This window comes from Podarcis vaucheri (assembly GCF_965113315.1).
Source record: "Podarcis vaucheri genome assembly, chromosome: 5".
In the NCBI taxonomy this organism is placed as follows: Eukaryota; Metazoa; Chordata; class Lepidosauria; order Squamata; family Lacertidae; genus Podarcis; species Podarcis vaucheri.
In genome coordinates this window covers 68971916-68987839 of record NC_138763.1, presented here as the reverse complement: position 1 = coordinate 68987839, position 15924 = coordinate 68971916, and the positions used below count along the sequence as shown (strand labels likewise).

General features: G+C 40.9%; 1 protein-coding gene and 1 long non-coding RNA gene across 9 annotated transcripts in view; one reads left to right on the top strand and one right to left on the bottom strand.

Moving 5' to 3' along the window:
- The window catches only part of PRKG1 (protein kinase cGMP-dependent 1), a gene marked incomplete at its 3' end in the record, with an annotated part of 706724 nt that overhangs the window by 118531 nt on the left and 572269 nt on the right, over positions 1-15924 (bottom strand). For all 8 annotated transcript variants that reach the window (XM_082222041.1, XM_082222042.1, XM_082222043.1 and 5 more), the window contains one exon: positions 11649-11743. In XM_082222041.1, coding sequence (XP_082078167.1) covers positions 11649-11743 — 95 coding nt within the window. The remainder of the gene's footprint in view (positions 1-11648; positions 11744-15924) is intronic.
- Positions 1-15924, top strand: part of LOC309532209 — a 738788-nt gene that overhangs the window by 165746 nt on the left and 557118 nt on the right. The window lies entirely within an intron of this gene.

Here is a 15924-nt window from a genome sequence, read left to right as displayed (position 1 = left end):
CACAGGGGAGAAACTGCTATAAATTAAATCATTAGAGCAAAAGATGGGGGGGGGGGGAGACACTATGTAAAAATGCTATAAGAAGGTTATGTGCTCTCTGGTGCCATCTGGTGTTTACGTTGTTGTCGTTTAGTCATGTCCGACTCTTCATGACCCCAGGCACTCCCATCTTTCACTGCCTCCACAGTTTCGTCAAACTCATGCTGGTAGCTTTGAGAACACTGTCCAACCATCTCGTCCTCTGTCGTCCCCTTTTCCTTGTGCCCTCCATCTTTCCCAACATCAGGGTCTTTTCCAGGGAGTCTTCTCTTCTCATGAGGTGGCCAAAGTATTGTAGCCTCAGCTTCAGGATCTGTCCTTCCAGTGAGCACTCAGGGCTGATCTCCTTAAGAATGGAGAGGTTTGATCTTCTTGCAGTCCATGGGACTCCCAAGAGTCTCCTCCAGCACCATAATTCAAAAGTTACATGTTTATAACACATTCAAAGAGCTGTATTTTGACTAATGTAGCTGAGTCGCCAGTCTTCAGTGACAGTATTTTTTCTATCTGTTCTTGTAGACTGTCAACTGAACCCCAATATCTCTCTAGTTTCGGTAAGATCAGTCTTTTCCCCTTCACACAGTTAACTGTTAGAAGAGAATAGTTCTTATATTTAAATTTCTCCCAATAAAGATCTGATTTCTTCCCAGACAGACATACAGTTGTTTTAAAATATGGCCAGACAAATGAAACATGAAGCCTGACCTAATATTTTTTTAAATTTTTTTTGTAAATGTGTGACTAACTTACCTGGAAACAGCTTTAATTTATATTTTAATTATATTTCTCTTCATGTGGGGGCAACCTATATTTGTCAAAATAGGACATTCTTAGAGACTTTTTTTTGGGGGGGGATTCTAGTATCACAACAGTGAATTATGCTTAAATCTCCAGTCCCAGCAAAAACTTATTTTTAGAAAAAAAACAACTGCGTCATTCCTAAATTAGCACACTGCCAGTAGGGGAAGCTAGGCTTTCGCAAACTGGAGGTAAAGCTGGGCTCTCGTGTACCATGTGTACCAAAAGCCATGCGCAAGCCACAGCGCCACTTGAAGCTCTTTGAATCACTTGCGCAAGCTCCAGGTCTGGATTGGAATGCCCTGCATTTATGGCACTTCTGAATCAGAAGCTCTGACAAAGGAATGCAAAATCAGAGCAAGAGAATGGGAAGTTTAAATAGGAAATTTCTGACAAAGTCAACCAATATTCTACTTCCCACATAAACAAATGGTTCCCAAAAATGTTTTCATTAAACTCTGCTTTTTACCTTTGCTTGAAGCCTTGTATTGATTTTGGAACTTCACTTTATAAAAATACTTGTGTTACAGATTAAAAAAGAGTGGACAACTTTACTTCTCTTTTCTTGAAAGAAGCATAAACTATTCATGCATATTAAACAGAACTATAATTTATCTTCTAATAGACTTTTGCCAAGGGATCTATTTTTTTATCAGGCAGTCAATTAAAATTTGGCATTTTCTCCCTCTTACAATACATAGAAAGCAGGTTTTATTCATGGAATTTTTATTAACACGATTGTTTCCTTTGAGTATCTAATGCATTTCATTATTTTGTGTTTTATGTAAACATGTTTTTTTGAAATGCAAAGTGGCAATTTGAAATTCAGCACAGAAGGCAGACAGCTGATAAGGCACAAAAGATTTCAGTTTTAGTGTTCACTGATCTTCCAGCTCCAGTGTATATTATATTCATTTGTTCATTACCCATAGTGCAGTATTTGCTAATGTTGCTCAACTGGGATGAATTGCTGTGGTTCCGTTTTATTATATAGGAAATCTACATAAAAGCACACAGGCAATTGCACATCATTTCAAAAAGTCTTAAGACATTTGCTTAAAAGTTGAAGAATAAGCTCTTGCTTTAATAATAAAAACAAGCTCTTGCATTACTTAAATCCAATATGGCTAGAGTCTTTTTATGTGACTAATACAACAGAGTTTCGAAAGAGATTCATTTAAGTCATAATCCCTCCCCATCAAATACATTCATGTTCCCACTTGAAAAACCTAATGAAAATTCTCTCAGGTATGTCAGCTGGAAAAGTCTCCCAGATGCACACTTGCTGAACGCTAATGTATCAGAATTCAAGATGACCAGCTGCTGATTTCACATGACATCTATGCATCTGAAGAAGCAGTTTTTCCTCAAGCACAGATTGCAATGTGAACACGAAGAAGTGATTGCCTGAATCATTCAAACTAAGCTGTAATCTTCCATGCCAATCAACTTCTATAAACATGTAAAACTGAGTGATGGCCCTTTCTCCAAAAATGTTGCCTGCATCATACTCCAACCATTTTGTATTTATTCTGAATGCTAAGCAAGTACTTAACTTTCCCACTGAACTCTATGGTATGTTAGGGTACTTTGGTTTGTCTGAATCATGCCTTTGTACATCAAACTTGTCTCTATTAACACCGTCAATACTGCAAATGTATTTTTTTATTTTTTGCCATTTTCCAGAATATGTACGCAAAAATAAGTTTTGATATATTAAAAAGTAATATGCAATATATTGGATATCAGATTCGAATAAATGTTTTCAAATAAACAATGGAAGAATTAAAATGACAGTATCTTATAAATAAACGTTGAATGAATGAGAATAAAAATAGGATGTGATCTTCTTTGTTACCTCAGTAGGTCTGTCATTTAAGCTGCCTACATGCCCATAGTATTAAAGATGTTCTTGAATTCATGTTTTAAAAGGAAACTATAATCTCCTTTCCCAGGGGGATCACATGTACAGCACTGGAAAGTTATTTCTGAATATAAGCAACATGCTCTCCATGACAATGCCAACCACTGAAAGTATGATTTTTTTTTTATAAAATGTGATCATAAGTCCCTATGGTCCCACATATGTGCAACAAACAAAGGTGTCTGCTGCTATAATTTGGAGCAAGGCCATAGCTCATTGGGAAGCCTCATGATTTGTATGCAGAAGGTACAGGTGAAACCTATAGCATCTCTGTGTAAAGAACCTCATGTAGTAGGGCTGGAAAAAACACATTGACTAAAATTATACTGAAAGCATATGCTGTATGTGCTTGTGCTCTCAGTATTTTGATCATATGGAATAAACTTTGCTGAAACACACATTCAATCAAAACAAAGCTACTAAGGACATTCCTATTGCGTAGGTCTGCAGCTTTTAGCTCAGTGGATGTGCACAACACAGCTTCAGACTTTTTCATTGTCTTATGGAATAGCATTCCTCTGAACTTTAAGAAGAGCTCAGAGGTTAGTTTAACGCAATATTTTATTTTTACTACAGGAATGTAGAAATACTATCTTTTTCTCTAGTACTTCCCACCTTGTATATGGCAACTCACCTGAAATCTTACTTAACTGGGATCAAACTTTCCTAATCATTGGGATTCCCACACTGTACATATCGGTTTACTACATAACAGAAACATATATAACAACATAAATAATGTGGCACACATAAAGACAGCCATCAACCCCCCTACTCTCTCTCTCTCTCTCTCTCTCTCTCTCTCTCTCACACACACACACACACACACACACACATTATTACACATATTTCCAATTCTCCACCACTGCCGCCACACATACATTTGCAGGATGTGGGAGACAGCAAGTCTTTCCTCCATTAAATATCGCCATATATATTCTTTCCCACTCATCCCTTCGTTTTATATATTAAGTCATTTTACTAATCAGCTCAGGATGAAAAAGATCCCAGCACCTGGTCTATCTGGAGCAAATTAAGTTGCATTTACACATCCATGCAAACAGACTGTCAGAAGCATCAGGAAGATCTCCACAGGGGCACTCATGTGCACTAAGGTATTTTCAGAGTGGCTTTGAACATGCATTGCACACAAATGCCACCAGCTGCCTGCACAATTACTTGCACACTTCTACCTTAAGAACTTGTTTGCAATGTTCAAATGATTTAGTGCAAAGGAAAGTTATGTTGGCTGTGTAAGTAAAAACAACCTAGGCAGCAGCTGATAACAAGTCACCTGTAAAACCTGAAACTGCTCTCAGATTTCACTAAAACTTGCCCTAACTTGAGGTTATTCCTCACACATTCTTTTTAAGGATCAGAAGGTACAAGACTCAAAGAAGTTACAGGTAACTAGAATTTGCCGTATTTTTACTACACTAAGATCGCTTAAATAAATTCCAGATTTGTTGATATAAATTGTCTTTTAAATCCTACTTTCTGCAGAAACTGGAGATAATTGTGTTAAGAATCCAGCAGCTATTGAGATTCAAATGAAAGGCATGGCATTATACAATCAGACTGACTCCAGAACTGATGCACCATGTTGATATTTAATGATAAATCTACCGAAGGCGATTCAAATGGCATTAAAATACACAACTATTCAGGCATAGCATAGACTGAGAGAAATGAGAATGAATTTAGTAAATTAAAAATTGCATTATCTATCCCAACAGGTGATTTGTAATACGCTGTAACGTCCCTGTGTCAAATGAAGAGGAAAATAGGAAGCCATTTGGCAAACAATGGACTGAAAGAGCAGGTTATTTCTATTTGTAACAGGAGACTGGCTTCAACAGAATCTCACTTTGTACCTGAGATTTGGTGGAAATGTACAGCCACCTTCTGAAACTGAGGCCAAATCTACCTAGATGCTATCCTGTGTCACTAACATGAAAGTGGAAGTGAAATGAATATGAATATCAAGACAAGTCTCAGGAAGACCACATCCTCTGGGTCAGCTACAGTTCCAGTGGGGAATTGCACCAGAGCTTTAACACAGCTTTTGTTTATTTCAGTGAGGCTTATACAGAAGAACTTGCAGATGGTTTGTGCCCCTTACCACCTTGTGAATAGGCAACAAGTGTGTGTATATATATATGTATATGCTGCGATGGACTGTTTTCCTGGCTGCCTACCACTACCGGCTCATCCATTGCCTGGGGAAATCGATGGGACATGCCAACACCCTCAGCCGTTGCCCTCTTCCAGCATTTGTGGAAGACCCGGCTCTAGCTTCATCGTTCCTCCTGATTGAGGATCTTCCGGCAGTGCCTGTATCGGCTGCCACTGTGGCCTCCGCATCTGCCCAGGATCGCACCATCAGCCGTGTGCTCAACTGGGTGTGGAGGGGGTGGCCGCAAGGGCCTTTTGCATCAGAGTTCCAGCCCTTCGCAACCAGACAACATGAACTCTCGGCTCATCGTGGCTGTCTGCTGTGGGGAGACTGCGTCGTGATTCCCCAAAGACTCCGTCAACGCGTCCTGGAGGCTCTGCACGTTGGCCACCCAGGAATTGTCAAAATGAAGGCATTGGCTTGGTGTTACGTCTGGTGGCCTAACATGGACGATGCCATCACTGCTTGGGTGTCTGCCTATCAAGCGTGCCAAGAATCGAGGCCTGCAGCACCGGCAGCTAAGGGACACATCTGGGAGACGCCAAAGACACCCTGGTCGAGGGTGCACATTGATCTGGCCGGCCCCTTTCAAGGCTGGACCTTTATGGTAGTGGGGGATGCCTATTCCAAATGGCTGGAGGTGGCCCTGATGCCCTCCACCACTACCGAGGCCATCATCCGGGTGCTGCGAGGCCTGTTTGTGATGCATGGGTGTCCTGATGTCCTTGTCTCCGACAACGGACCGCAGTTCACGTCAGGCACTTTTGAGCATCCGCCATACCCTAACGGCACCATTTCATCCATCCAGCAATGGGCAAGCGGAGAGAATGGTACGCTCGGCAAAAGAGGCACTGGCGCGCCTGGACCGGGGAGACTGGCACGAGTGGGTCGCCGAATACTTGTTAGTGCAACACATCACCCCTCATGCAGCCACAGGGCGGAGTCCTGCTGAACTGCTTATGGGCCGCCGCCTCAGGTCACCGCTCGACCAGCTGCACCGGGACTTTGCCATGGCCGAACCCCCAGGCTGTGCCAACGCGTCATGGTCATTTGTTCCAGGAAACCAGGTCTTTGCCCGGAACTATGTGAGGGACATTCCTTGGGTGCCAGCCACAGTAGTGGGAGTCACTGGACGTCGCTCGTACCAGGTGGCACTCGAAGACGGATGCTTGTGGTGCCCGCACAGACCAGCTTAGGCACAGTGTTGGGGACGTGGACACTACCGTGGTGCCCCCAACTGCGCTCATGGCTCCAGAAGAGACACTTACAGATGGCGAGGCTCCACCTACACCTCCCTCGCAAACTGCCAGCGTGGCGCCGAACCACTTCAGAGGGTCTGCCAGACTTACCACAGGCTCAGACCACTCCACTTGCGGAGGCTCCACCCACTTAACACTGTGGTTTCAGTTTTATTGCTTTCATGGTGGTTTTTATTGTTCCTTGATATTATACTCTAGCTTGGTGAAGCTATGTTGACAGGATAGATAAAATTTTGCTACAGTTCTACTTTGATGGTGCAAGTTCTATGCTAGAAATAAAGAATGGCAGACAGATCTTCTGCAACGTGTTGAAGTAAAGACCTGGTTCACATATAACACTAAACCATGGTTTAGGAAACTATAGTTTATTAAACCATGGCTTAGCATTATGTGTGAACTCTTCCCAGCAGCTTAACTATAGTTTGTTTACTGCCAACAAAGCACAGTCTGGAGTCATTGTTTGTTAAAATATGAAGCTTGGTTTGTTTTAACTACAGATCAGTGTTATATGCAAACTCAGCATCTCTTTTAACCAGGACTTGTTTGAACACCCCACTGCAGATATTTGCAAAACTACAAAAACACTAGGCAAAAGTGACTGAAAAACAAGAGGAACTGGGGGGCGGGGGGACAAGCTGTAGCTTGTTCCATCACTTGTGTTCCATCATGAATAATTCATGTTTTGTTAAGAAAACATTAGCTTTACATAAACTATGGTTAGCTTTACGTGTATGCCAGGTGTCTCTCAGACCCAGAAAAATCCCAGCAAGCACTCTCTCTCCAATCCATCATAGCTACTGATGATCAATATGGTATCCTACACCCAAAGTTCTTTTGGGCAGCAATGATGCTGAGTGAACTCTTGTACTTTGAAAGGTTGAGCTTGGCCCAAAGTGTATCTGAAGAAGTGTGCATGCACACGAAAGCTCATACCAAGAACTAACTTAGTTGGTCTTTAAGGTGCTACAGGAAGGAATTTTTTTATTTTTTTATTTTGACTATGGCAGACCAACACGGCTACCTATCTGTAACTGGAATATACAACTTACTTAACTCAGATGCACAAGACCTATTTGCTCTGTTGGATTGTGAATTGACTCCTATCAGCTATAGCTTTGGGATGTTCCTCCATTCAAGGAAAAATAATACCCTACTCTGCTTGGCTTTATGTGAAATAAGAAACAAATAGGATGAGAAATATAAGGATTATACTGCACAGAAAACCTCCTGGGGTCTAGAACAGAAAAAATAGGTGCTAAAATGAAAATGGAATATTTGTATTTGTGCCTCTGAATAATTAAAGCATGCATGCATACCCACCCCCACGCCACAGGTATATATAAAAAAATCAGAAACATTGCCCAAGCCACAGTGCATTAGTGTTCTAATGCATATTGATTTCTGGGCAAATATCATTTTCTATAAGCTCTTAAGAAACTCTCTTTGGCTCCTTTTACAATCCACAAAACTTTATATAGATTTTACGCTCTAAAAAATTCTATATCTGAAAACCAAGCTTTCCTAATGCATTTTTTCTAACTATTCATGGTAAGTTGGGGTTTTTTTAAACTCCAGTGAATACAAGCAAAAAGACACTGCACATTAGGCAAGGGAGCATAAGAAAAGCCAAAAATAAAATCCCAAACAGATTATCTTTCATGCAAAACTGGATGAAATCTAAACGGCATATCTAGTGCAGTCTCCTAGTTTTGGGGCAAACCCTACAGAAATGTTCCTCTCCCTTGCTGGCACACAGGACACACAAAAGGATGGCATTAATTTAAGATTTACTAGTGTGCAATAAGGATACGGAACACATTGTAGATATCTATCAGACCACAGAAAATAGCGATTGTAATGGAAAATGTCACACACAGGGAAGCATAACAAAGCTTGTGGTCAAAGGAGCATTTAAAGATTTAAAAGGGGGGAAGGACCAGTAAACAGAATGGTACAGTGCCCTTGTCAAATGGTCCATCGGATAGCAAAGAAGATGAAGCTCAACCAATAGTCAAGCAAAAGTTACCATCAACAGACCTTCTCATGGTATAAAAGATGGGTAGTTCCCTGGTGTGCACATACTTTCCAGGTTATTGTTTCTTTAAGCCTCATGGAAATTTCCCAGAGTTTTAGTACAAAACATTTCTCTAAGGACCACATTCCCCCCCCAGCAATTTACTCTACTACAACGGCTTTCTGTAGGTTATTTGCACTTACAGTGGTGCCCCGCAAGACGAATGCCTCGCAAGACGAAAAACCTGCTAGACGAAAGGGTTTTCCGTTTTTCGATGCGCTTCGCAAGACGAATTTCCCTATGGGCTTGCTTCGCAAGACGAAAACGCCTTGTGATTGTTTTCGCTCCCCCCCTTTTTCTAAGCCGCTAAGCCGCTAATAGCCTTTTAGCCGCTAAGCCGCTAAGCCTTTAATAGCCGCTAAACCGCTAAGCCACTAATAGGGTTGCTTCGCAAGACGAAAAAACCGCTAGACGAAGAGACTCGCGGAACGGATTATTTTCGTCTTGCGAGGCACCACTGTATATGCATTTTTGTACACTTTTTGTTGTTGTTGAAGAATTGCCATCTCACAAAAATGGTAGAAATGAGAAATTGGAAGCACAGCTGCATTTCACTTTGTGTTTTTTTTTTTGAAATGCAAATTAAGTAGGTTTGCATTAAAATGTGAGGTGTACCAAATTTCTCCCCCATTCCTAATGGTGGCATGCTTTTGTTCAGGGTTCTAGCTAGCCAAACACGACCATTTTCAGGATCTGTTTTCCATTTCTTCACCCCTAGCCTTATTTTCTGGTTTGTTTCCCACAAACAGAAACTCAGCATCCTGTAGTCTTTCTTCATGTCCAGCCCTTACTAAATAAGGGTGGGAATGTGTATTTACAGTCCCCTCCCCCTAATATTCTATTAACAGTACTTCTGCAAATTGGACTTCACCTAAGCCAAAACTGCCTTCTTGTTTGCCAGTGTTCTAGGTCTGGCAACATAGCTGTCGCCACTCAGCATCTGAGTTTGCTATCATAGGGTGTGATGGGCCAGGCTGCCTCGGAAGCCCTCTGGCATTAGCCATTCAGAGTCAGGGAAAAGCAATTAGCTTCATTTGCCCTCTAGGATATAATTTAATTCCTGTCATAATTTTATTTGTATGTACAGGTTGCCAAAGAGGAAGGAGAAAGAAAACATAGTGCTGCTGCAGCAGTTGTTTTATGCAAACTGCAATGGAAAAAGGTGAGAATTAGCACCAAGGAAGGCTTTTTTTTTGGGGGGGGGAATCTCTTGTAAAAGTGCAAAATTTGCTCTAAAAAGTCAAGAAGTTGGATCAGCACAAATAATTTTTTTTCTTCCTGTAGTTGTAAGAAATTAGATAATATTGTAGAATCAGCTCATCATTAGGAGCTTCACCCTCCTTATGCTATGAAGAAAGGTGTTTGTGGGGCAACACTGCCGTGAGGACGACATACAACACAACCTCCTCTCATATGGTCCATGCCTTCTGACTTTGCCTGAGTGATCTGTGAAGGAGCCGCACTGCAGCAACTTCTGTTGTGCAGAGATTCCCAAAGCTGGAATTGTCCTTTCAAAAAGTTTAACATCTCATAATCACAGAGTAAATATTCACAGCACTGGTTTAAAGGTCTTGCCCCGTATGAGAATCAACGGACAACAATCAGCTAAAATGCCAAAGAGGCTTTGAAAATATAATGCTAAAACGCAGGTGGGGAAAAATGATCCATCTGTGAAAATAATAACATGCCAGCTGCTTATCTTGGGCAACTATTCACCAGCATATTTCACTGATATGTAGCGATATCTCAGCAATTTAACAAATATTATTGCTGAAATCAAGTCTTGCTCAAACACAACAAACTAGCTAGCAATCTAGGCCCTGCAGGAGTTCAGCAATGTATTTTCATTCAAAAAGGATTTGCATAATTAAGCTTTCCTCCATAAACTGGGAACGCTTGATAAATATTCCCACTGTTTCCCCTGAATTTCAGAAATCAAAGTATTGGAGTATTTTAATGTACAAAAATTGCCCATGTACCCTTGTCAATGAATAAGAATTCAAATGAGTAATAACTGCCATTTTGGAATAAATAATATCAATACAAACTGCTTAGGGAGATTCATCATTTCATTTTGAGCATCTGGTCTTCTGCTGAAATGGATTAGTTTGGTTTCTTCTATAGTTTTTACGTTAATTTAATGAAGGATAGTTTATAACAAGACAACTATAAAGTATCAATACTGGGAGGTGATGAGGAACACTCTGCTTTGTGTACCAATATAGTATTTAGGAGAATGTGTATTATCTATTACATGAAAGAATGGAGCTGTACAATACAATAATATTTGGTAAATATTAATGCCTATCTTAGAAGTAGGGATGCCTGAGGAATTCAGTCTCTGTAAATCTGATATAAACTGAGTTAATGTGCACCTCCCAAACTAATGTGCAGAGTAGAATTTAGATCATCTAGATTTCACATTTCTTGAATGGCCAGCTCAAAACTCGTATTAAAATACTTTTCAAAACGCTATTGGAGGAAAAAATGTTTAGAAATTGGGGGGGGGTGTTTATATGAATTAAAATGTGAATTTGTGTAGGAATTCTTAAATATACAATGCAAATTAATGAAAACAACAGGACAGGCTTAGGGCAGATAAAGATGTTTATCTAGATAGGATTCACTGGGCAGTATCTAACATAGTACTTCTGCTAGTGCAATGGAACTTCTCCTCCCTTCCCTCCCACCCCAGGCCCTCCCCAAATTTGCTCTAGAGTGTTTGGGGAAAACACAGATTGGGGGTGGTGTGGAGGGGTGCAAGGGAAGGAGGGGAAATTCTACTTTGCAGCCAAAAGTCATTGCACTCTTGGAAGTACGTTGTTGGATAATGACCCCCTGTCTCCAGTACTACCCTGGAACAGGTGAATAAGGAAGGAGATTGTTCACACCACAGCTATGATCATCGGTTTGTACTAGTGAACTGCCCCACCAGCCACAGAGTCTTCTCTTCACCATTCTTGTATAAAGTAATAAACTACAAATCTGAAAAGTCTATTTAGCAATCCAACCACAGCTTTATTTTACATCTTTTGACTTCTTGCAATGCCCCAGCAAAGTTCAATGAAGAGAAAAGAGGGAAAAATGGGAGGCAGGAATGAAAGCAAACATTTTAGCAGCTTGATAGATCATTTAGAATCATAACAAGGCTTACATACAATTGCAAAGAATTATAAATTATATGCAGCCTGCCTTCTGCTTTAGTACAAAACGATGAGTGAGAGTGGCCAAGAATTCTATTTCCTTAAGTTCTAGCTTACAATTTAGAAGAGATTTCATTATAATGTGGCATTTATGCCACTATTTTTTCAGCTACTCAAGACAAACGTTACTTGAAGCAAATCTAAATTGTGTATGTAGGCAAAGTTTAATACTTACCCCTGGAGTGCTTTTTCTCCAAACCAATCTCCCTTTCCTAAAGTACGGAGGAAGATTGAATCTTCTCCAGGCGAATCTTCACGAGTAACATTTACCTGAACAGAAGAGTTTTTAAAAAATGACAGTGAAAGGATATTGGCTCTGAAAAGGTATATTGTACTGAGAAAAAGCTGTAAACTAAATTTTCTGTTCATATCCCAGTTCCATAATGAAGCCTTCAAGAGACCTTTTCCAAGCTAGCATTTTCAAACTGTAGGCCCCATCTGGAAAAACGGGGCTATAATACTGGACTAGGAATCTTGCAAGTATTATTAAGTTAATTTAAGGGTATACTACAGAGCACGGCGTTTCTATGCGCTGCTCTGGTTCGCCAGAAGCGGCTTAGTCATGCTGGCCACATGACCTGGAAGCTGTCTGCGGACAAACGGCGTCTCCCTCGGCCTATAGAGCAAGATGAGCGCCGCAACCCCAGAGTCATCCACGACTGGACCTAACAGTCACGGGTACTTTTACCTTTTACAGAGCACAAAGAAAAGATGTCATATCAATACTTTGCTATCCTCTTCATCGTAACACTGTGATGTCAAATACCTAGATTTTGTAAAAGCATCTTATGATGCAGAATATAATGTGTATCTCCACCCAAAGCCAACAGATTTTGTTTCACATGATTCACAACACATAACTAGAGCTGGACTGGACCAATTTTCTAAGTCTTACATTTATATAAGCCCTAGCTCATCCTGTTTTGAAACAGAAAAACAACAGCAATACTAAACAATACTCAACCATTTATGCAGTTCAACAACAGGGTTATATGGCACACACAAAGAACTCAAGTTATATTTTAAAGAACTGAGAAAATACTTGGGAATCTTTTTTCCTCTCCCAGAGGAATGATTGACTCCATTGGTTACTATAGGGGTGGGGAAAAGATGCTGTAGGATGTAAATCTGCGGGGGGCAGGCCTTCACTGGGGCATGGGGACTTTGTCCAACCCCTGGATTTGGCCCTCACGTGTTTTAAAATCATCAATATGCAATGCAATGTGGGTATGTGGCCAACTTTCAGAGGGTTGTGGGTATCTTTGCCAGCTGAAACAATTGCCAAAGCGCACACAATCCCTGGCTGACAAAGGCTTTGCTCAGGCAGTACAAAGCATTTTTCAGGGGGAGAAGGCAGTAATTCTTCTCCTGATGGATTTTCATCCAAGCGGGGGTGGGGGGAATGAAGGTTTTAAGAGCTTGCATCTCTCCTTTGAGACAGGCAATTTAACAAGCCCATGAAATTCTTTCCTGAGCCTGGCGCAGGAAATGTTCACTCGCATTCCCAGTTTTGGTTGATATATTTTTCTCCTAATAGTTTCACAAGGCTGGAACTGAACGTTATGGCAGGTGCTGGGTTGCTGCCCAAAATAGCAGCCCCTCATTCTACCCCCTTGTTCATAATGTCAGGAATATGCTACATGGGACACAGACGACATCATACAGCTGCGAGTTTTCCTGTGTAAGAGTGGAGTATGGAAACTTGCAATGTAATAAAGTCATGCAACATCAAGGATCTCCAGATATTTAAGGGAGAATGAAAGAGGCATGTGGGTGGGGGGTTCATATCTGTCATAAGGTGAGGTTTCAGATTCAGAACTGGCCCAACTTCTGCTGGCAATTATGAAAGGTGGGGCTGCCCACCTGCCAGTCACATGACATCATAAGGAAGATTCTCCATTTGCAGCCATGACTTGAATTCAAACATGTGTCTAATTCAAGCCGCAGTGGCAACTGCAAAGGAAGAACTAGAAGTGCACTCGGTGACTGTATTCCTATAGCAGTTTTCTCTAACGGTTAAGTTCTGCATTATATCTGAGCTTTCACACGATGTAAAGCCACTTCCGAAACTATAGTGGAACATAGTGTAAGTTTAGTATCAATTTCTGTGTTATTTACTTCCAGGTAAAAAGCAGTTTGCAAATAATATGGAAATGAGTTTTAAACTTGTGCTATATTCCACTATAGTTCTGGAAGTGGCTTCTACATCATGTGAAAGTTCCAATATATCGTGGAAATTAACAGGGAAACATTGTGAAAGTGGAATAAACGGCTATCTGAATGCTCATCATGTATACGGTCGGTTCCTCTTTTCCAGCTTTAATTTGTTGCTTTAGCTCTTTATTCTATTGTCAGAGAGACAGAAAAAGGTGTCAAATTCAAAAACTGAACTCCACCTGCAGGTGGGAAAGGAAGAATTGGGAGTGCATTTTAATTTCTTTTGAATCTGGTACTACAGCTTTACCTGTCCCATGCCTGATATTGTATGGCATTAGGTGATGGGCAGATGGGTGTGTTTTGGGCCAAGTCACAGCGCAGGTCAAAGGGGGAGGCCGGCCTGTCCTAATTAGGCCTGTAGGCTGAGGTTTCCTACCACTGATACTAAGCTTCATTATTCCCTCTAGAAAAGCCAAGCCTCCACATGTTTCCTCCTAAACACAGTTGCCATGAAATCAATTGCTGGAGTTATGGCCAGGGAGGTGGGGGTGGGGGGGAGAGAAAACTAATATGTAGTATACTTAACATAAATATAATAAATCCACTTTATTAATTTCTAAGGTATTTACATAACTTATGCTTTGAGCTTAAGTAAATATCCAACATTAGGGTCATTATGTTCGGTTACCAGCTAGTCTTTGCTCATTCTAATTACCCTCCACATTAAGCCAACAGATAAAGCAAAGTTCACATCCAGTAGCTGAGAAACAGAAGAACTGCAGATTATGCAGTTTAAGGAGGAGGTCTCCATAACAGGTCAGAGACAGTTGCAAGTTTGAAGGCCATGTTTCTGCCAGGCTGCCCTACATCCTTTCTCGATAAGCAAACCTGATTTCTGCAATAAGAGGCAATGCATGTTCAGGACTTTCCATCTACTGTAACTTATTTTGTCTGCCATACTAATTTGTTTCATCCTTGTTAAACAAAGCATATTAATAAAAATTAAAATAGAGCACAGCAAAACTATTGGGGTATAATTAATACAAAGCATATAATTTAATGTAGAATGCACCAACAGAAAAATCCCAGAGCCAGATTAAAATATTTCTAAACTGGAAATAGCTTTTCTCTCAAAAAAGAACTCTACCTGCAGCCTGCTGTAACAGTATTTATTTATGCTCTACATCTTTGGTTTACTTTGTTTATTAGTAATAAATAAAGAACTCTACTGAGTGGGCACTTCCACTGAAACCCTACCACCTACCATGGGGCCTGGAAGATTGGAGAGCCAACAGAAGGGCATACAGAATAGTAATCAGATGAATCAGCTAGAGACAAGCCATAAGATTCATATGGTGCAGACTATTTAGACAAGTAAGGATGATAACCAGCACATTGAATTGGTCTGGAAAATAAAAAGAAAGCTTTTTCAGACAAGCTAGAAATGGAATAATGCGCTCTCATAACCTGGTCATGATAGATGGGGCACAGAATTCTGCACCGACCACAACACAACAATGACTTAGCATTGGTGACAGGCCATGTCCTCCCATCCTAACCAGATTTTCTATAAAAGAAGTTGAGCTCCTTTCCAGAAAATAATAAAGATAGACAGTTTGGCTCAGAAAAAAAGCCAAGCTAACTGCCCACCCCTTCCCTCTTGCCTAGTCATCCCATCCCTGAATTGTCTTCCCTGATATTCCTCTGATGCCCCCAAACCCTTTATACCCTTCTGTTCAAATTATATTTAGTGATGGCACACTAGGAGCAGAAATGGCGGTGAAGACTACAGCAAGGACAGAGATAAGCCCTCTCCAATCTTTCCCTCTAATATGCTGCTACTATGCAGGACCAGAAGTCCTGGCAGCGCTTGCAGGTTGTAGTTTTTTCCAAGGGTTACTGCCTCTCTCCTTATCTTATTCTCTGATGCTGCCTGCCAACGCTATTGCTGCCCCACTTTCCAGTTACAAGTGTTATTTAGGGGGAAAGGGATTAGGGAATCAATGAACTGATGGTGAGGAGGTCTGAGGTATTGGAGAAGCCAAAGAATAAATTCTGGAGCTCCTATCTGAGCCTGTTCATCTTTAATCTGCACATTGACTGTAATTCACAATTTATGTAAGTACCAAGTTTCAAAACTGTTGAGATTCAAAAGCCGTTTGCTATACAGTCTGAGTGGGCTGACGTGTCAAAACAAATGCAAAAACTCCAGAGAAACGTGCAGATCTCCTGGATATAACTTTGTTGTATTATAAACCAGCGTGTTTATATTTCTGTACAGATCTGGGGATCGT